The 22,761-nt window shown below is 43.7% G+C and overlaps 1 protein-coding gene across 9 annotated transcripts; it reads right to left on the bottom strand.

Annotated features, from left to right (window-relative positions):
* Positions 1-5,739: 5,739 nt before the first annotated feature.
* LOC136013955 (gap junction beta-6 protein) lies at positions 5,740-17,249 on the bottom strand. Of its 9 annotated transcripts, none has more exons than XM_065678576.1 (3): positions 17,088-17,249; positions 16,557-16,635; positions 5,740-7,555 (listed from the first exon to the last, which is right to left on the bottom strand). In XM_065678576.1, exon 3 carries the CDS (start codon positions 7,531-7,533, stop codon positions 6,742-6,744), a length of 792 nt encoding a protein of 263 aa, XP_065534648.1. In that variant the 5' UTR covers positions 7,534-7,555; positions 16,557-16,635; positions 17,088-17,249; the 3' UTR covers positions 5,740-6,741. The 9 variants fall into 9 exon arrangements, with proteins under 9 accessions (XP_065534648.1, XP_065534651.1, XP_065534650.1 ...); XM_065678579.1 differs by having other exon boundaries at positions 16,557-16,632; XM_065678578.1 differs by having other exon boundaries at positions 17,092-17,249.
* Between the last annotated feature and the right edge of the window lie 5,512 nt (positions 17,250-22,761).

Raw genomic sequence — 22,761 nt, 5'->3', positions numbered from 1 at the left:
TTACACCCTTACCTGGCCCCAGCCTGCTGGAATCATCGGGGATTTGCTGAGTGACAATGAGGAGCATTGGATCTGGCCCTGAAACATCTGGAAGCTTGCCAACGTGATTCTCACAGCCCGGATAGGTGAGGGGAGGCTGCAGTAGAAGCTGTGGCATAGACGGATGACGCAGTGGCACAGGCAGGAAGTAGCCGGGTGGTGGCAAGGTGCAGGGAGAGGCACTCCTGTCCGTATGCCTCTTGGCAGGGATGTAGTGGGGTGCTGACACGGCCCTTGCTAGGACTTGATGGTTGAGTCAGGGCTCTGCAAGAACCTCTCCCTGTCTCCTCCTCCCATGGACCTACCTGCCCATTGCTCTGTGCGTCAGGTGAAGCATCGGGTGCTTCTGTGCAGAGAAACCCATGGAGCCACCCAGCTGTGTGTGCACGCTGAAGAAGCAGTCATGCTCCCCCACTAGCATCAAGGATATAGGTGGGAAATTGCAGAAGTGTTATTTGCATCCCACCCCCATCTTTATTTGGTAAAGACAAATAATCTTTGGCTTCTGTGAAAGACGAAAAGGAGACTGTTCACCTTTACATGCCTAACCTGAGAAATACAAGCCTGACAATACAGGGCTGTGCAGGGAGATGGGTACACACTGCCTGTGGCAAGGGAAAGGCTGCTACGAGGGTAGTGCTCTTGCCGCAGTCAGTGTTGTGAAGTCCCTACAAAGAAGTTTGCTGAGGTGATGGTGCCTGCCCCTGGGCACTTGGAGGGGCAGCAGTGGCCAGTATGGTGTAGGACTTCAGATCCAACAGTCCCTCTGGCTTCAGAGGCCATGCTCTCTGAGAGCCCGGCACAAATCTGTCCATGATAATCATACACCAACAACTAAAAGTGTTCATGGAGAACTCTTAAATGCCTGCCCCTCTGCCTTCCCATCACAAGCTGCTCAGTGAGCATTAGCTGATAAAGACAAGAAGCAGCATGATGGCTTTTAACACAGATCTCCAGCTACTCCATTTGCTGCAAATCAATAAACACATTCTATGAGCTAGATGATGACCTGTGAGTAATCATTACTCAGATACACACAACAGGGACCTTGCTCAACTCCCCATCCCTGGAAGTGTTCAAGGCCAAGCTGGGCAGGGCTTTGAGCAACCTGGTGTAGTAGAACCCCCATGGCAGGGTGTTGGAAATAGATGGTCTTTAAGGTCCCTTCCAATCCAAACCATTCTATGATTCTATAATTCTCCCAGGCTGGCTGCTGGGCACCTCCTTACCTTGCCATTGCTCAGTCACTGCAGCAGCAGTGGGAAGCACAGCAAGGCAGCCTGTGCCACTTTATGAAGAACACAAATCATACCATTTCTAAAAAGGGTAGAAAAGAGGACCCTGGGAGCTACCAGCCTGTCAGCTTCACCTCTGTGCCTGGCAAGATCATGGAACAGGTCCTCCTAAAAGCTCTGCTAAGGCACATGGAGGACAGGGAAGTAATTCAAGATAGCTAGCCTAGCTTCAAAAAGGGCAAGTCCTGCCTGACCAGCCTAGTAGCCTACAATGGAGTGACTACATTGGTGGGCAAGGGAAGAGCTATGGATGCTGTCTGTCTGGACTTCTATAAGGTCTTTGACATGGTTCCCCACAACATCCTTCTCTCTGAATTGGAGAGATATTAATTTGATGGATGGACTGTTTGGTAGATGAGGTATTGGTCGAATCATAAAATCATCACAGAATCTTAGAATAGTTTGGTTTGGAAGGTGCCTTAAAGATCATCTAGTTCCAACCCCCTGCCATGGGCAGGGACATCTTCCACTAGACCAGGTTGCTCTGGGTGGTTGCATCCATAGGGTACTGGTCAGAGGCTAAATGTCTAGATGGAGACTGGTGACAAGTGGTGCTCCTCAGGGGTCCCTACTGAGATGGGAACTGTCTAATGTTTTAATTAACAACATCGTGGGATTGCATGCACCGCCAGCAAGTTTGCAAAAGACACCAAGCTGAGTGGTGTGGCCGACACACCTGAAGGACAGGATGCCATCCAGAGGACATGGGCAAGCTCCAGAAGTGGGCCCACGTGAACTCATGAGGTTCAACAAGGCCAAGTACAAGGTTCTGCACCTAGGCTGGGGCAACCCCTGGTATTAATACAGGGTGGGGGATGAAGGGATTGAGAGCAGCCCTGAAGAGAAGGAATTGGGCTTATCAGCGATGAAAAGCTGGACATGAGCTGGCAGTGTGTCCTCACAGCCCTGAAACCAACTGTATCCTGGGCTGATCTAAAGGAATATGGCTTCAGACCGCACCTGGAGTACTGTGTCCTGCTCTGAAGTCCTCAGTACAGGAAAGACATGGATCTGCTGGAACGGGCCCATAGGAAGGAAGCAAAAAATTATCAGAGACGGAATACGCCTCTTAACAGGATAGGCTGAGAGAGTTGGGGTTGTTCAGCATGGAGAAGAGAAGGTTCCAATAAGATCTTATTGCAGACTGTCCGTACTTACAGGCGGCTTATGAGGAAGATGGGTACAGACTGTTTAGCAGGGCATGTTGTGATAAGACAAGGAGTAATGATTTAAACTAAAACACAGTAGATTTAGGCTAGATATAAGGAAGAAGTTCTTTATGATGAGGGTGGTGAAACACTGGAACAGGTTGCCCAGAGAGGTGGTAGATGCCCCATACCTGAAACATTGAAGGTCCAGTTGAATGGGCTTTGAGCAACCTGATTTCGTTGCAGATATCCCTGCTCATTGCAGGAGGGTTGGACTAGATGACCTTTAAACCTAAACTGTTCTATGATTCTACAAAATAGATTTATTTCAGGAGCATTGTAATAAAAGCCTTGGTTCAGTAAAGGAAATAGAGGTACCAGTGCTAATAAAAAAACATACCAAGAAACTGGGAGCTGAGGCAGTGCTTTCCAGTACGCCATTGTGAAGCAAGGATGGGTGAGGCACTGGGCCAGCACAGCATGCAGAGTCTTCTGGGGAGTCAAATTCACTCCAACCTGGCAGCAAAGAGCTCGCGGCTGCAGTACGTGAGGTAGGGTAGGCAGCTTAACTATGTAAAAAGAGGAGAGTGGGTTCGGACCCTTCCACAACTGATCTCATTTGCCTTTAGCACTTTGGTATGTAGGGTTGCTAGAAAGGGCTTAGGTCAATGGAAGAACAACTCCAAGGCTGCAGGGGAACCGAGTGAGAAGACAGGGAAAGGGATGGAGGAAGGCGTGCGGCAAGGCTGGAGTCAAGGGCTGGTGTGTGTATTAGGGGCAGAGTCTGGCAGATGCTGCTGCCTGCACCTGCATGTGGTCAGGGTTCCTGCCTGTTTGATAGGAGAGCAGGACAGGAAGGTGGAAGGGGGTGGTGGGAACTTGCAAGAGAGCTTTTCCAGAGGCTCTGATTAATCATTTGGTACCACAGCCAATTTAAGCAATCTCTGCCCTAGGCATAACAAAGGGGAAATCACAGGGTGGGGAGGCAAAGTAGGGATGGGCAGGGACAATTAAGCCAGCAGCCAGCAGAGAAACTGGCTGAACTATCACAGCTGATGGCAGTGCCAGTATAGCACAAAATGTCAGTCACCAAGGATTTGGAGGGAATATCCTCCTCCCAGGGGACAACTATTGGGCAGGAGCAAGTGCAGGCACAGAGATGGGCTGGGAGCTGGTGTGCTCTGCAGTTCAGAGCAGCCCCAGCTAGCTTGTGAAGATGCAGGAGGAGGCCCCTGCAGAGTTTAACTACCACCCCTCCAAATACATTGGTCTTCCTGCTCAGGCCACAGGATAAAGGATGTGGCAGTGGGCAGGTGACTTGGAGAAACCAGACCCTGGAATCACTTCCTCATGATACCATCTACTTCAGCCTAACCCAACAGGAGATGATGAATTAATTTAAAGAGTACACTGAAACCATCAGGAACATTTCTTGGCAGTAACAAAAGTCAGGGGATATTTCAGGTAAAGGTGAGTGTCCACAATCAGGGCTGCACATAGTGTGAGGAGAAACATCCCATTCACAATTGGTCTTCTCTGTGAAGTCAATGACTTAGCACTAGTGAAGCCTTGGATAAGCCCCGGCTCTTTGATTTATAACCAGCCTCGGCATAGGTTGGACAAGGACCAGCACATTTGTTTCCTGACCTGTCTGGCTGCCAGGATACCCCAGCACCAGGGCAGTATTCCTTGACTGCATGTTACCAGGTCCTGCTACCACACAGGAAATGCCCAAGCAACCCAAACCCATTTGCAGCACAGCCACACACACAACTGTGCTGGCGCACAAAGGACCACATGTGCCCAATTTCTTCATTTAAGCTTTGCCCACTTATCCAGGCTTAAAATAGTAACTGCCACAGAACTGATGTAGAAAAATCCAACTGCTTTCAAATCTACTGTTTGAAAACTTGTAAGCAGGAAATGAGAATACCACATAAAGAGCTATTGTCAAATCCCCATGTGGGGCTTAGTAGGCCTATGCTTTTACCATAGACCAATGAAAGCCACCTTCTTCTATTTGAGGAAAACCTATCTGCCTTAGGGTGGTTTCCAAGTCTAACATTCAGCATAAGGCTACTTCAATTTGATCACTAATAGTGGTGAGGCATGATCAGACAATCATTAACTGATCTCTATTCATATTCCCTATACAGTACATGATTTGCAGTATGTCCTGGATGAAAGTACATAGCTCAACCTGCTCCATGAAGCACAGTTCTGGAAAACAGCCATAGCTGTGTCTCCATACCCCAAGACCAGCACGAGGCCTCAGCCCTCACTGGCTGCCTGTGGGGGGTGATCCAATGAGGTACAGCCTGAGCACCAGCTGCCTTTCTGACCCTAAGGGAGCAGCTCCATTACATACAGGTTTAAACCATCGCCATAGCAGGACATGGAGCCTGGAAAGGAAGCCATCATGAGGCCACCAGGATCAATACCTACAAAGGCAAATTTGTAGCACTTCTCCTTGTGTTTTCAGGCTACAGAGAGAACAAAAGCACACTAATATAGTTCTATGTATTTTTTTTTCCTCCTGCTTGCTGGTAGACACATTCAGAAGATCAGCAGCAATTTCTTTTCACAACAGCAATTCAAAATGTGCTGCGAAGGCAGGAAAGATCAGGAGCTTGCCAGCAGAAGAGAACAGTAAAAAATGGCACAGCTGAGCTCAAGCAGGGGCAGGACCGATTCTAGGCATTTTCTCTCACCTGCTGCTTGTGCACCCTGCAATCTGCCAACCAACTCAAACATACTTACAGCACACACACAAAGCTGTGCTGGCTCCCGTAGGATGAAATGCAATGCAACAGCAGGAGGAAAACCACAGAGTGCAATCCCTGCTCCTAGGGATACCTGCTCTTGAAAGAATAGCTCCACAATACAAAAGCAATGAGACAAAGCCACTGAACTTGTGAAAAGAGAGTGGGAAAATAAAATAAAATAAATTAAAAAAAAAAGTCAACTCTGTTGAGGTCAGCATGCCCATGAGATTTGTACTACCACAGCTTTGGAAGCGGGAGCTCCTGACCACCAACAGCACAAGCACCTTCTCCCATGCATTCAAGGGTTACAGGTACCTCCACTAGAGTATGGACAACAGAATCAGGGCATCAGCACTCTGGCTGGGAATGAGGGATGTGTCTGGGGTACATGCACTTTGGATGTAGAGTGCCTGCTTGGAAACAGTTATTCATAAGCACTTGTCCTGCCTATGATCTCACTAGCATTCACATACAGACTCTCACTTCATTGAGAAAGATTAAAGTGTTTGCCTTTTATTCAGAAGCCTTGTTCCATTTCCAGTGATACTTTTCCATGTCCTTCAAAACAAAAAGGCCCTAGTTTCTTAACAGCACCATCAGTCTATCACACAAAAAAAAAAAAAAAGAAAGCAAAGCCAGTTACATGAGATATAGCATAAAGAAACAAATACAGCTGATACATTAGAGAAATAAACATTTACATAAAATTAGGTATGTTGCTATAAAACCAGTGGTATGCAATTAAAAGATCAGCAAGATTACCAGTGTGCTAGATGTTTAAAGCAAGTATACTTAGGCTGTATCTACATTGTCATGCTGGCTTTAGGCATGAGCTTGCACCCAGAACCTAGCTACCTCAGTTACCCACACTAAATGTGGTGAGCTTTCAAGACAGCTTCCCCTACAGCCAGCAAGCAGTGTGCATGCAAGCATCTAAAGCTCCATTTCCAGGCTCAAGCAGTGCTTGCAAAGCTGTAAAGATGTACCCTGCCGCTGCCTCCTCCCTACAAATATGGCATTAGAGGATTCATCAGCATATGCCTGGTTAAGAAACAAAACACTCAGTTGTGTACTAAAACACCTTAAGCAACATGGAATCTTAGATTTTAGAAAAATATTTTAATTATCAGTTCACAAGTAAAAACTATCACTATTACAAAACAACTTGTAATACTAGAATATCTAGCTTAGAATTTTGTTTTTATTGCTGTTGCATTTAGTTTTAGGAACTGTGTTAGCATGAAGGTATTGGTGGGTTTCCTACTTGTCATAGTCAGTTTGTAAGGATACTCACAGGAAGATACACTTTCCTATTTAATCCTCATGTAATTTTCACATGTGCAGACTGTACTGACTCTTTTCAGATGTGCATACTTGACACCTGACACTATATATATCACTTGGTATCAACCAACTTAAATGGTTTTATTAAATTTCATTTGCAGCCTTTAAAGATTCACTCCAAAAAGAATGAACATCAGTACTGACACCACCTTAGCTACTTGTAAATCCTATAACTGTGTTCTGACAGCTATCAGATATTAGCTCATTCATTTCATTTTGTTTGGTTTCTTCCTTATTCTCATGGTTGGAGTGATGCTTGTTATTTCCAGCTTTTTTAGACTTTCTGAGGAAAAATTTTGTCAGTAAGTAACATAATTCAGCCACATTTAAAAGAATGCAAATGCTGGACACAGCAATCATGAAAATAGTAAACACCGTCTTTTCAGTAGGTCGAGAAACAAAGCAGTCCACTGTGTTAGGGCAGGGCCACGCATTACACTTCATTAAGCGAGGCATGCGGAACCCATCGTACATGAAATAAAACGCATACATGAAGACTGCTTCAAAGACCAGCCTGAAGAAGATGCTGCTGGTGTATGTCCACCACAAGGAGCCCTCAATACGAAACCTCTGTCTTCTGATCTCTTCGATGTCCTTGTATTCACATTTCTGGTCTCCCTTTCTGAACTGCCTCTTCTTCTCATGCCTCCTATAAGCCACATGCATGGCCACCAGCAGCGCAGGTGTGGAAACAAAGATCAGCTGCAGGGCCCAGAGTCTGATGTGAGAGATGGGGAAAAAGTGATCATAGCAAACATTTTTGCAACCAGGTTGCAGAGTGTTGCAGACAAAGTCATCTTGCTCATCTCCCCAGACTCTCTCTGCAGCCACAACCAGGATCATGATACGGAAGATGAACAGGACTGTGAGCCAGATCTTCCCAATGCTGGTGGAGTGTTTATTTACACCTCCTAAAATGGTATGCAGCGCTCCCCAATCCATTGTCTTGTGTTAATCGTCTGACCTAAGACAAATAAACAAAACTACGGTTAATCAGGACAGGAAACAAGTACCATCAAGCATTGCAAAAAAAAAAAAATTAAAGGCAGTATCATATAACTGCAGCATATCCACTGGCTGTGGTAACATTTTGTTGACACAGCAGGCTTACCTATAAGCAGTTATAAATAACCTAATCACATCAGCAGGTAATAATTCATTACTTGATTACACTCATGGTATCACATTTATTCGGCTTCTAGGTGCATTTGCCAACTGAAAACACCTATTAGACACATCAAGTAAAAAAAGCAGACAGGAAATTGACAAAACCAGCCATAAATTAAAAGATACAACTTCTAACAGTTTGAAAACAGTAACAAAAGAATAGATGACATCATCCAGAAGTAATGTAGGTGTTATGCTAAAAAAAAAAAATAAAATAAAGGTGCTAGACAGCTAGAATTCCGATATGAATTAAGCCAAGCTGATCCATCCTTAGCTTTGAAGCGTAAATAGCATTTTCATGAGTACATTCCAGCAGTAAAGACAGACCTTCAGGAACTGCTGCTGATGCTCTACATCCTCCATGAGCAGGTCTGGATAACCTCATTCACAAATTTTAAAAGCATGACTGTAGGGCTCTCTGTTGTTGCTCTCTATTGCTGAAGCACATTCCACAATAGCTTGAAGCAGTGAAGTATTGGTTATTATCTATCTCCAATTGGATGTTTAAAATCAGTGCTTAAAGACTCACCCCCAAATTGCATGTCTCCAACTATAACAAGAGCCTAGGGTAACTAGACAAAGGCTCCTTCATTGTCACTGCCTGTCAGGCGATTTCCCCCACCCTTCTTCTCCCCTCCTTGTCACACAACTGCATTACTCCTAGAACAGGGGAGACATTTCAGAAGCTGGGAAGAGTGCTAAAGTTGACATTTGAAGAGTTCATACAGGCCAGCAGTAGCTCAGAGACTTTCCCAACGTAAGCATATGGTTTCCAGTACGCAAGTTTCAAAGTACTATGACCATTATCAATTAAATCAGCTAAAGGATTTCACCTTTGTCTCCCACATACCTCCTGGGAAGGAGCTGTCTGTGTTTGTTCAGCTTCCACAAACAGCAGCCTTTCAGAGAGAGCAGTCAGAGGCACTTCAGCCCACCTCTCCAGTTCAGCTGGGTTTACAGAAAGCTAGTATGCAAGCTACTGTGGATTCAGGAAACCAGCATTTCTCATGCCTATCAGCCAGTGCTTGCAGATCTTTTTGCTCCAAAATTCCTCATGAAGGTTTTTATTTCTCAACTTTGTTAAAGACCTTTTCAACCTAGTTGATCCAAGTCCAACCATTAGCCGAGACCATCTTTCTTTGGCATTTACAGCACAGGACATCAATAAAGCAAAATCACATTTTCAAAGTCTCCACAAAAAAAAAAAAAAGCCACTGGAAAAGGCCATTGTATCCATCACATGAGAGAATGTTCAAGATTTCCTAACTCGGGGCTGGGCCGCACTGCATGAAGAATTAAGACTTTTTCTAAGGTTGTCTTCCACATCACACACTCATTCTGAATAATGTCAAAATATTTTCCGGTTTACAGCAGTTATATGTAATCAGTAAGTCACATACCATCATACAGAGCATCAGTCAAAGTACACAACAGTGCAGGGAAAAATGAGGACATTTAATTGTTATATGAACGCAAAGGGTTGTGGTTTTTTATTAAGTTACTGAAATGTAAGTGTGATCTCCCCTCACTGGTTCTGTAAGCTACACTTCCCTCAGGTTATGCTGGTTGACTGTATATGAAGTATATGGGGATATACTTCAGGAGGTGAATACCAACAAGGGACAGACCCAGGATTCTCTTCAGATTGGAGAAATCTTTCCTGAGCCTCCTTCAGGATGCAGAATCTATGTGGACTATTACCTCTGTATATCTATCTCAGAAGAGTCCTGGAAGCAGTTACCTTCCAATCCTGCTATGTTGTTTTTCTAAGAAGAAAGTTTATTTTTCATTAGCATACAGACACAATCTTTGTGGGTTAAGAACCCTATGAGGCCACAGGAAAGACCCATAATACCAGTGACTTACAAAACATCCTAGCTAGATTTTCAAATGTTTGTACCCCTTTTTTGGCTGATTTGATTTTCCGTCCAGATCAGCCTTGCTTTCAAGATCTTTGTATGTTAAACCAATGAACAGTTACAACTTTATCAGTGTTTTTACTAGTGATCTGTGTTATTATTACACACACACTGAAATAATACTTTTAAAATGATACTACAAGTAAGTATTATGAATAGAAATACTTCTGCACATCTGAAAATAAAACCTGTAGAAGATTGGCACCATGTAAACTGTGGTACTACATACACAGCATTCACCAATCCTTTAATTTCACAGACTCCTTGTATTTCTTCTCTCATTGTTCCTTTTCCCTACATCTCCTTACAGTGCGAAAGGCTGAGAAGTGGAAACTGCATACCCCCTCCTCATAAGCCCCATTTTTTAGCGTCACCTCTTACTGTACACTGATACTGATGCCTTTCTGCTACCACAGCTTCACAAGGATTTGTTACCACATGCAATCACTCCTTCCTGTCTACCCATGCAGAAATGGATTCAAAATATAGGTGCCTCAGGGTGTAGTTAAAGGGAACCTTGTCTTCAGTGGCAAAATTAACTCAAGATGCCTCCCCCATCCCCATTTGCTCCTGAGGTCGCACTGCAGTTCTCCATGTCCTGCAACTTTTTTTTGGGGGGGATGGTGGGATGTGTGTGCATTATTAATCAGGTGGCCTATTTAAAAGTTATTCCTGCTACTAGTATGTTTGGGGTTTTTTTTTTTTGGTTGGTTGGTGGTGGTTGTTGGGTTTTTTTATTTTTTATTTTTTTTTAAACCCAATCTGAAAAAGTAAAATTTCATTTAAAAAACAGACGGCAAATTGCAAAGCATGGGTAAAGAATTAGCAGTCAATGGGTAAGAGGGGTTGGCAAAACATGGTGCTTCAATTCTAGCAAAAGCAGGCTTGTACCTGGATCAATGCAGAAAAAGCCACCACACTTGAAAGAGGCAGATTTTTGCCCCAAGTCTCCTAGTGAGATTTCCTCTCCTTTCCAAAAAGTCTTTCTCCCATATCTGCCCAACCCTTCCCACATGCACCATTCTCACTTACCTTTCCAAATCCTCCAGTTATCTCTTCAGCTCCTCCTGCCACCATATCCTATTCTTCCTGTTGCTTGCCAAGCTCATTACCAACCTTTGCCCTTTCCAGCTGTACCCTCATGGCCTCTCAGGCTTGTTTTTATGCTGGTGAAAGGTCATATGACTTCTGGGATACTCCAGAGCGATACACGATCTGATCGAATACCAGTAAAGTCTCACTATCTTCTCTGTGAAGGGTGGCACAGTTAAGATTGTAGGGTCATATTCAGGCAGCCTGAACTCCATCCAAATACTTTGTCCCCAGTGTTTCCTACTAGCTGGGTTTAAACAGCACTCACCAACACAATTTAGAGCATCTGATGAAGATTATTCCAAGTCTCCTGAAGTGCCCACCTCTCTCCCATGAGCAGACACAGTGACTCAAGCAGAATTTAAGTGAACCAAGTATGGGCCATCACACTATTCAAGTTATCATTGCAGATCACTCCAGCTAACATCAAGTTTGGGCTATCTGTACTGATGTGATAGCTCATTTACTCCTAACTTACTCAAAAGCTAGAATGTTGACTCCTGATTGTAGGTTAACTGTCTTCTAGACACTTGCTTTTAAGACCTTTTTACTAGCAAGTAAAAGATTAACTGTCTTGCTGACCAAAGGAAAAGGCGGCAAGAAAGCTATTTCTCATTAATGGGTGGCAACTCTTAGTTTCATAGAGCCAGCCCAGATAGTTTTACATGAGCAAATCCAGCTAAATGCCTATAGAAACAAGAGTACGTAGACAGTCAATTTACCCGCTTTGCTGGTCTCAGAAGTACAGCAAAGTACAAGAATAAGTTAAATACATGAAAAATTAGGTGAATTTGGGAGGGGGGAAAAAAAAAAGTAAAGTAGGAGTGAGGTTAAGGACTGGTTATAAAGCAATAAGCAGGGAAGAACAGAAGACAGCTGGTCAGTGAGTCTGAATATCAGCATTTAGAAACCCATTCTAACATGGGAGTGTATGAAGTGTTAAATTTTCCTTTTAAAAAGGAAAGTGCAACTGGCATGACCAAAAGCCTTTCCAAGCCTCAGCACAGATCTTTGTTTCTGCTACCAACTGAACCTTCTGCTCCATTTCAGCAATCAGAGAATCACAATAGTGATCCAGGGCTGTCACAGTAGGACTTAAAAACAATCATAAATGATCACTATCACTGAAAAGTTAGTTATGAGAGAAATGATTCTATATGATCACACAACACAAAGGCACATAAGCAACTGTTTTGTTGTGGGTTTGTTTCCTGGGTTTTGTGGTGGTGGTTTTTTTTTTTTTGGGGGGGGAGGTTTGCTTTTTTTTTTGTGGTGGTGGTGGCATTCTCAGGGGTGTTTTCACTAATGGGATAGACAGCAGCAAGAGAACAGCTTAACTATTTCCATAGTTCTCCTGCTTCTGGGCAGTGTTTCAAGCTCTGTGCTATCATGGCTAGACTGCCTTCTACTTTCAAGCTAGCTACTGCAAGCCTACATTAGACCACAATAACAGTGCAGTGCCTACTCCCAGTAAAAATCCCTGCAATTCACAATACTAAAGACAATTATCATGGAGCTCCTGTGTTCATGAGCATAGCTTGTAAACTGTCACTTTTTTCACTCTTAAAAAGACTGTTGCATTGATAAATAATCTTGTCAATGGCTAAACCCACAGCTTCAAACCACAACTAGAGTACAGTGAAAGTAAAACCAACAGAAGACACATTCTGTTCACATACACAGCATGGTGCTTGCTGCTATAGATTATCAAGAAAAAAAACCCCACAACACAAAGAGTCATTAGCAAGTACTACAATATTTGTTTGTGCTATAGGAACATCTGGGAGTTCCACTCAAGAAGGGGTCCATAGTATTATAACTTTGGCATAAATTCAGAGTGAGATTATACCTATCTCTCCACAACTACAAACTGGATACCAATTTAAATATTCTACTGGAATTACACAGAAACATAGAAGGTATTCACAATGCCTCCACTCCCATCAGAATTTCAGTGCAGGATGTACTTAGAGTTACCAGTTTGGTGTGACACTCCACTTTCAGCAGTGCCTCCTGAATACTGATACAAGATCAGCAGTCTGCCAAGGTAGAAGTCACTTTATCCAAAGTGGGAATACATTAACCAAGATAATGTTTGAGCAAAAGAGCACTGGTGCCAAGTGTCCCTTTCTACCCCTGAAGCTGGTGACAAAGGTAACTCAGATGCCTGAGAGCAGCAGTCCTAATGCAGATTGCTTGCTATCAAAACACCTTTAGGACATCTAATCTGTATAACACCCAAAATCTTTTATCAAAATTATTTAATGACCCAGCTTCACACAATAAGTATTTCTGTATGTAGAGGTCCAGCATACAAAGGCATTGCTGATACAACTTTCCATTCAGGTCTTGATCTAAACAGTTATGCTGGGAGCACTAGGTCATATAGGGGCTGAAAGCCAGCATCAAGGTGTCTTAGAGATATATATGCTGTTTCATAGCCAGATTTGAAGAACACAAATCTGTATTTCAGCAGTTTTTTATTGACATACTTTCACACTGCCAAACTGGGGTCTAGTTTATTGCTAAGCAGAATAGCAAGCACTTAATTGCTAGTGTGTAATTTTGTTATTCCTATTGCTGAATTAGTTTTGGTGCTGTACCACAAGAACAGCAGCACTGCCATAACTGAACCGAGGAAGCTTCTAATAAATACAGATTAATATTTTCCAAAGACAGTATCCTTTTATTTCACCAAGAAAGGCTTGCATACAGGTTACAGCAATTACTTGCTAATTTTCTCAAACTTCCCACCTAATTTGTTAGTCTCCCCCATGCCTCAATTTCCCAGACATTAAACTGAAGATAACAAAATCTCACCATCTCACAGTGCTGCTCTGAAATGCTCCACTACAATTATAGGCTCCAGACTCCTACTTTTTTAATCAGTAGACCAAGACAGATAAGTACCAGTTCAAAGTTGGAAGTACAGAGCTTCAGTTCAATCATCCAGGATATTTGTACTACCTGAAAAAGAATACAGCTCTCTACATTGCTAAGGCTTTAATGCAGAATTCAAACTGCAAGAAGATGCAGCTTTGAACTCAGGCTTTGACAACCAAAATTCTTTGATTTCATTATTACAGGCAGCTTCCAGCTATTTTAATTTTACAGGTGTACACAAAAAATTTTAAGGAGCATGCAGCTGTAGCACTGGAATATCAACAACTCTACTTCTTTCCTAAAAAGCTGAGTAAAGTTCAAAAGAGCAATCTAACAATCACAGCTCCATCTAGTAGGTCTTAAACTTGTTCTGAACACTTATCTCCAGATCAGAGTGGAAACTGGAGAACAGGAGAGCCATGACAGAAGAATTACAGTATATCTGATTTGACACAAGAACAGGCAAAGACTAATCAGGAACAGGAAACCTCTGACAGTTGCAGGTCTGAACACCGAGAGCATTGTACTTTTCTTCTACTCAAGTTTATGAAAACAGGAGGCATTCTTTGCCTTAATTAAACCCAGCATGAAACCCAAAGTTAGCCTTTAACACAACAGACTAGGACCCAATACTATGTAGTTAAATCCTATAGTTATTTCACTAGCCTACAACTGTAAATGGAAGATTACTATCCTCCAGAACATCTCTGCATAAAATTTACTCTCAGCCTGTGGAAAGAGATACCAGAAGTGCCAGTCACACTTGAAGGCATAACAAGACAGTACAAGTCCTATTAGAATCTGGCACCTCTCTGCTATTTTCCACTGTAAACTTTTCCTCCAAAATGAGCTTTAAACTTCCCGCCCTGAAAGAAAGCCAAATTCCCAAGGACTGTCTCCTCTGATGCAAATCTCCTATTTCCCACACTTTTAAAGAAAGTTTTATACACACTATGCCCTGCTCCCAGTCATGAAAATAGCAAATTTTAGTTATGGCTCTTTTTTTAACCTGTTATTTAATTCCCATTTCTTTCCTCCTAGACCTGGGCAAATGTCTGCATCCCCTGCACAAATGCGTCCACTCCCACTTCAACAAAACATCTCCTAAAAAATTGGCAAGTCACTGTCTATTTCACACACAGACAGAACTTGCACCCTTTTGGAAATGCTAGTTAAATTTATAAACACTAAGATTTATACTCCAGTGCAGCTTTTTCTTGCTTTTTATATAATGTCTCTCATCAGAAGTAAGGACAAAAGCAACTCCTTTAAAAAAAAAAAAAATTACAGGAAGAGACACTGGTATGAAGTAAGGCACAGAATGAGTTTTCAACTTTTATCACCAACACATAGACGTGTTTTTCTTTTCCACATTCCTTCTGTTTTGATAGCACTTAATCTCTCTCCGTGTATCATCACTTCCAGGTTTTCCTTACACAAACTGGTGTTTAGCCAGGCAAGAGTCACAGTTCTCCTCATTTCAGATAACTCATCAGCCATCATTAAGTAACAATTAAAAGCAGAGAGGAAAAGAACAAGGAAACATGTCAAAAGAAAAAGATTTGACCCATGCTCTTGTTTCATGCAGTTTTGGGGACCACTGATCTTACTGAAACTGTTCACATGAACCACACAAAGAATCAACTTACAAAGCATCTTCTTTACTCACGAGTACCAACTGAGCTTATGCAAGGCCTGTTATTAAGAAACTTGTAAGTACACCTCAAAGTGTGCTTTTTTCCAGCTACGGAGATGTACGCTCTATCTTCTTCATTGCACAATTACTTTTTACACAAAATAGACAAGATTACCCAAGTAATCCACCTATGTTATGCTTCAAGGGATACAAAACAGCAGAGGCCCAAACCTCAGAAAGTTTGAGAGAACAAGCCCTGTGATATGTAGTCCTGCCAATCATAAGACTGTCATTTCTGAGGATTTAAGTTTCTCAGAAACCCCTGACACACAGAGTAACCTCACAGCTCTACAGAAGTGTCAGAAATTCCACCTTGAAAAAAATCACACTGAAATGCCCAGTTGAAACACAGATGCCAACACAGGATGGGGGTTGGCCCACCACTGCCTTGTCCTCTGAGCTAAACCTGACACAATCACATGCAAATGCTTCTACCTGCTACCTTTCCTCAGGGGCTCTTCAAGATAAGCAGCTGGCAAGTTGGGTTTCCAGGCTGAACAGTGCAAGGGTAAGAAGCCACATAACTTCATTAACAAAATAAAAGATGAAAACATTATTTTATATGCTGTCACCTCGGCGCACACATGTACCATAAGATCATGGCAACCCCAAACAGAATCTGGGTTCAAACCCCCATACAGTTTCATGCAGGCCACAGCTAACAGAATCTCATTAGTGGTCAAAGTCACAAAAACTAAATTTAAAAGAGCGCTCTTAAGAATGGCCACTTCCTTCTTTTAACCCAATATCTGCTCTCTTACAGGTGAAAACTAATACAGCAAAAGGCAAAGAAATTAATTCTTCTATTGGGAAAAAAAAAGATAATAAAAAACATACAAGATTAGAAAAGAAACACCCAAACTAGGAAATGCCAGTGGTGAAAGAGCCATGCCCATCATGCCACAGGTACACAGTCAGCTACCGGCTACCACTATGAACCAAGCAAGCACACCTACCCTTACTTCAACATGTTCCTCACACTTTATTTAAGGGCTAGAGTACTCCTTTGGTATACAACCTTATCCAGCCCCGATACTCAGAAATACATTTATTTCTGACTCACACACCTAATTTCCTACTCCCCCTGTAATTCTGGGGAATGTTTCCAGTGTGTGATCAGACACTCACAGGACCTGTCAGTTTTACTGATGCAAGCTGTTTACCTTCATGCAGCTCTCTTTAACATCTGCAGGCGTGTCGCAAATTACCTGTAATTGCGGAAGGCTTGATTTTCCTTGGGTGCTTTAGCTGGTCGGGTACTTCACATAACGCGCTTACAAAGCGCTGCTGAGAGAAGGTGGAGTAAAAAGAGGTTGTTAGTTAAATGCATAATTAACAGAGCCAAAAGGACTCCCAATTAAACGCGGTCGCAGGATTCAAGCACTTCCTCTCATGCTTAAGCACGGCAAGCGAAGCCGAGGCCTCCCGGGCCGAGCGGGGGTGAATCCTGCCCGGCACTGCAGGCAGCCCGCGCGGCGCCCCGCCACCGGCCCCATTCCCGGCCCGCTCCGAGGCAAGCGGCGTCTGCCGAGCCCCCGGCTCCACTGCCGTGGGCCGCGGCCCCACGCTGGAGCGCAACAAGTGTGCGGGCGGCGGCGTCAGCAGCTACACATGCCAGCGGCTGCCGGGCCTGCCCCGCCGCGCCCCCCCGCCACCCGGCCCGCTCCTCACGGAAGGCGCGGGCTCGGCCTCCCCCCGGTGGCGCTGCCAGCTCGCCCCCTCCCGCCGCGCCGCATCACCTGCCTCAGCCGTACCCACAGAGCAGAAGGGGATCAGCCCCGCCGGGAGCTCCCGAAGCGGTCACCGCGGGCGGGCGGGAGGGCTCAGTGCGGGTCTGTCAGAGCCCCAGCAACAGCCGGTCCCGGCCTCGCCACCCCTGAGCTTTAAGGTCCCTCCCCGTTCACCTGCCGCCGCTTTTAACCCGCCCCTCGCCCGCCTCCACCCGCGCCCGGCTCCTCAGGCTGCCCGTGGAGGCGGTAAGAGCCCGGGGCGGGGCTGGCGCCCATCCCCGCCGCTGTACCCTGAGGAGGGGGTAGAATGGAGGTGTGTGCCTTGGACACGAGAGGAAGACAGTCACAGCAGGGGACGGGACGGGACGGCTGAGCCGAGTCCTGAAGAGCGGGCAGGAGGACTTGTGTCCCGCCTGGGGCGGCGGGGCGCTTGTGCCCCGGGGCCGCTTCCTGCCTCCCAAGGGCTGGCTTGAGGTTGCAGGGGGAGAACATGAGGGGAAGGAAATCAGGATAGCAGCACATGTGTGCGGGGTTTGGTTTTTTGCGTTGGGTTTGTTTTCCTTTTTTTCAGAGGAAATGCGTGTATGTTTAGGATAACGTGGTCGTGTTCCCATCTCTTTAAATCCAGGTATTCAAAAGGGCCTTGGGACAGCAAAAGCCCTGGTCTTTTTTCTTGGAATTTATTAAGGAATTACTGGCCAAACACAGAAGGAAGAGCCAGTAGTTTCTGGCTTTCTGAGGTTTGTTTTCAAGTGCGATTGAAATGCTGCAGCAGTGCCCTGTAAACTTGCAGCCTTTCACGAAGCTGTGGATATTTGTCAGTAGAAAAGCCCTATTTTAGAAAGTTTTCTGTTTCTAAGGAATACAGTTGCTGAGGAAACAATTTACTTTGGGTTCAAAAATCCTTGCCCAAAACTGCGTTCTCCATGTTGCACGCACACACGTCAAACTAAATAAATGGTTTCTAATCCTTTTAACTAAATTCTCAAAGAAAATGTACGGCACAACTGCAACAACAGTGTATTTGCTCTGGCTTTGGGTGAAAAATGTGTGTGTTTGTGCTTGTTAAGGGTAAAGGCTTGAATGATAAATGATTTTCAGCAGAGTTCTGCCATTTATATCCACTTCTAGAATAAAAACACCAGGGGAAATCTTTTGTGAAAGTCAATGGCTTAACTGTTCTTATGCTCAGGAAGAAGAGGTAGAAATTTCTAGCACAAGCGACTCAATCTTATAACTGAAAGATAAGAAATTGCCATCAGCTGTGGTTTAAACATTAGCCTGTGTCTCTGTGGTGCTCATCTTTCCTTCAACACCCCTTCTTAATACATTGAACCTGCATGTTCAGACCATAGGAAGATTGACAATTGAAGGGATCTCAGGAGACCTTTAGTCCAACCTACTGGACAAAGCGGTGTCAGCTCTTAACTTGGACCATTCAACAGTTGTACTCTGGCCATGGGGGACCCAGCACTGGAGTCAGTTCACTGCAGCCGCTATAGGACCTATAGGCTGAGCTAGACAAGCAGTAAATACCTGAGGCCTGAGTCTTCCTGTGTTCACTCACTTCTGCGGGAGTTGTGTGTTCGGGTGACGTTCAAGGTTCATGTGTATGGTGTGTGTGAAGATGGGAAGGGGCTTTAGACCTGGCCACGCATCTGCACTTTGCAAAAGGGGAAGCCCATATCCTAATGTAAGAAAAGCATAGAAGAAACATCTGGAACTTGTGTGTTCCCTTTCTGTTCACCTTCTAGCTTGATTCAGTGACCTTGAAAAAGTAAAACAAGTCCCATCTCTGTCATTCCAAGGTTGATTTACTTCAAACATTGGGTATGTTTAGCTGCAGCAGAGGATTTTAGTTTTGTGCTGTTTTTCAAGGCTGTGTTTGCTGTTGAAGAGTTTTTTTCTTCTTTAAGAAAAGTATTATGAAAAGCTCGTGGAAACAAGACCCTAAGGATGTCACTGTGAAATTGCCTAAAGCAGATGAGCTGGAGAAGAGGGAGCAGGGGTACAACATGGACCTCTCTGAGATGTCTTACATCAGGTCTTCACTGTGCTGCCATTGGGAGGATGTTATGGTTGGAGGCCAACACCTGGTGTTTATCCCAAGGCAAAACCACCCAGTTCTGGAAGGAAAGAAGAAGTCTTTAGTGATGTTCTGTATTTTAAAAATGAGACGATATCACACTAACCATTCTTTAACTGGAACCACAAGGGGAGCACAGGGTGAATGGGTGGTAGACCGTGAGGTAGTCTTCTGCTGGGTAACTTTTTAATCTCTCATCTCAAATGCTACTTCTCCAACCTGGTAACATCAGCGTGCTCTTTGATTATAAGTGACAATGCAAAGGACACAAGGTAGAAAGAATGGCACATGTGAGTGCTGGAAACTTAAAGGAATAGAAAAAGGGTTTCCTAGATTTAATAATGTGATTTTCTAATTATGGGGGGAAAATTAAATATATTTAGTAATTTGACTACTTAGTAATCAGAGCTAAATTGTAATTGCTCTTTTACAGATGAGAAATGTTGTATATTTAGTATTTAGCCAGCCTAGGAGAAGTACTGTTTGATAAACCTGTGAAATAAGGACATGTAAATTGATTACTCTTGAATGACGACTAGCTCTCCTCCTGTAATAGCTGCAGCTGTGCACTACAGTGTGCATAAGTAATTTTATTGACACAATTCTTAAGTAAAAAGGGAGAAGAGAGGGATGGATTAACATAGAAACTATTACTGACATATAAACAAAGAGGAAAATTAAAGTTACAGGGTTCAGAAATTCTCTGTCAATAGATGCCTCATGTGATGATGCAGATACAAAAGAAACATCTCCGTAAATTTTTTTTATTTTTTTAAAGAAAATAAATAGAGATGTCACAACATTACACTGAGGACCAAGAGTAGCATTAGGTGTAAAACTTAACTTTAGGACAAGGCAAATCTCCTTGGTAGTGCATAACATCATCTACAAGGTCATAACACAGGCAAGGCTGACTATCCTGTAAAAGCATTTAAATCACAAGCATTTTTTAAAATACTGGCATAAATCAAGTTTTCCTCCTGCCCATTCTAATCAAGTGTGAAAAGCCTAGACATTTGGCTGAAATTTTAACCTAATTTTCATGTATTTCATTAGACAGAAGATTTGTAAAAAAAAAAAAAAAAAAAACCCTGTCCAAATTCTCAGTCGTCTTTATTATTCAGAAGGGATAAAAAAGGAGAAAAAAACCCAACCAAACCACCAGGAAGTTTCTTTTCCATTTTCTCTTGGCAGACCACTGCTCAAATATTGTGCTAAGGACTGGGAAGTTGAAAAACTTGAAAATGCCTGGTTTCTTTCCAAACCTTCACAACTCTAATTAGACTCTTTTTGTCCTCGGACTATTCAGAGGAGGAAAAAGAAAGTTAAGTCCAGTCTCTCAGTGTGAAACTGTTGTGCAGGTGTGTCTCAAAGGGCACGCTCCCTTATGGCACATTTGTTGGGGGACAACAACAGGCATATATGCAGTACTGCTACTGTGTACTAATTCTCAGATGAAGTGCCATCTTTGCTATATGCTGCTCAGGAGGCTGCTTTTCTTCAGACATGACTTTAATTTCCTGTCCAGCATTCATACAGGGGTTGTGTTAGTCCTGATTCACACACTCTTGACAAATCCCAGGACCTCATCTAGCCAGAAATGACACCCAAAGAGTCACTTCCTTTTCAGTATAATTGCTTTAATGGCAACGTGCAGTATCATAAAGGTTGTCCATGCAATATCACTGTTTATTAACCATTACAGCTCCTCAAACATCTGTACTGCTATGACAAGCAATACTTTTTCCCACCTGCAAGAGCCTTACAGGTCCTTGCAGAACAATCAGGGTTGTGCGTCTTTTAAATAAGAGGACAGATGACTGTCTCCTTTATCTTTTTGACCTCAGGTTGTCATTATCGATGAGACTTTCCCTTTTTAATTTTCAGTTAACTGACATTCCTCAAATAGCCCAAGGGAAACATACTTTAGTGATGTTCCCTGCTTCTGGAGATAGAAGAAGGAACAGGAAGAGAACCAAAAAACCACCAAAATTATGTGGGGGACGTGGTTCCTATGGAAGTGGTTCCTAGCTCTGCCACTACAGGACCAGCCTGACTCACATCTATCAAATAATCAAATCAATCAAATAATTTGCACTTTTAACCTCAAAATGGACATAGGCAACTATTTTAGTACATTTTCATGCTCTTCCAGAGCAACACTGGAAAGCGTACCTCTCCTGCAGACTAGGTAGGGTAGACTAAATTATTGTCAGGCACCCGTCAAAGCCTCTCAGTTGATTTCTTAAGACGACAGCTCTGGATGTCCAGCATCAGCTTGATTTTAAAGGCAGAGCTTTCTCCATCCTGAGGCAGCCCAGTAATTTCTGGAAGATTGTTGCTAATTTGGAAGCTGACAGTTTCCATCTTCCCACCCCTCTGTTTTATTTGAAGTATTTAGTCAGACCAGCTGTAGTCTGCGGTGTCCTTTGTCGCTCTGGGCGAAGGGGAACAAGAAGGGCTGTCAGCAGCGATGCACAGTTGCTGTTATGATGTTTCTCCTGGAGCAGAAAGCTCCAGTGAGAGTTCCCTGCCCCAGTGGCATCAAGCCCAGACCCTGGATGGACCCATGGCAGCTCCCAGCTGATTTAATCAGTTTGGTGTTCCCTGGTTTGATGTAATAAGTTCATTGTTCCCCGGTTCAGCTTAATTGAGTCATTGTTACCCGATTTAACTGACTGATTGCTGCCTAACTTGATTTAATTAATTACCGCCTGGCTTGCTGAATAAGCAAGCTCCTGCTGCTAGCTGCCAGCATGGCTCATGGTTCCTCAACCATGCTGTTTACTTGTGCCCTTTCTCCCTACCGATCTGCACTTCTGGGACCTCATCTCATCTAGCCACATCTTCTGCTCTCTTCCTGCTTCTCATTCTTTTCCTGTAGCAATTCCTGAATCCAGGTAGCTTCTCTCACTCACCTTTCCCTTCCCTGTTTTTCTGCAGCTTTAGCCCTGGGCCTGGTCTCCAGCTTTCTTCCCAGAGTTCTTACCACTCTATCCTACAGTAACTCTCCCTACTGTGGTTCCTCTAAAGCTGCTCCTGAACTCCCCAAAGGCTTTGCATTTCACTTGCTTTGTATGTCCCAGATCGCCCCTGGCAATCCTACATAGGGAGCAGCACTTGTCTGGTGCTCTCCTTTTTCCTTCATTTCCACTACTTGCCTGTAACCAGTTTTCATTTAAGGTATCATCCAGAGGCCTCTACCCTTGTTGCATGTTACCTAGCATCATCTAGGCTCTTGGCTTGTCTTTCTTCCTTCCCTGCCAGATCCATTCACTTCTTGTGAGATTTCTGTGTCCACTGTAAGGATATCTTCTCTGGTTGCTTCTTATCTCATAAACTAGCCTGTTGTTTTCACATAAAATGGCTTAGGCTTCTCACTGACCCTCTGTTCTCTGGCTGTTACTTCATTCCCCAGTCTCCCCAGATCTCTTTCACTTATCCTTCTGCATTTCCCTGTCTCCATACAGCAGAAACATGAAAAATAGGTATATCTTGTCCTCTTTTTTTTCTGTTCTGTTCCACTGTCCATCTGATGTCAGCACTAGGTGTAGACAAGCACTTCTGCAAGCAGAGAATTACTGATTTTCAAAGTAG

Source organism: Lathamus discolor, chromosome 4, assembly GCF_037157495.1.
Source record: "Lathamus discolor isolate bLatDis1 chromosome 4, bLatDis1.hap1, whole genome shotgun sequence".
NCBI classification, from domain to species: Eukaryota; Metazoa; Chordata; class Aves; order Psittaciformes; family Psittacidae; genus Lathamus; species Lathamus discolor.
The sequence above is the reverse complement of the archived record's forward strand: the minus strand, read 5'-3'. Positions and strand labels throughout refer to the sequence as shown.

What these genes read in the sequence shown, in the direction of transcription:
- LOC136013955 (XM_065678576.1), bottom strand. Translation starts at nt 7,533, where the DNA reads ATGGATTGGGGAGCGCTGCATACCATTTTAGGAGGTGTAAATAAACAC.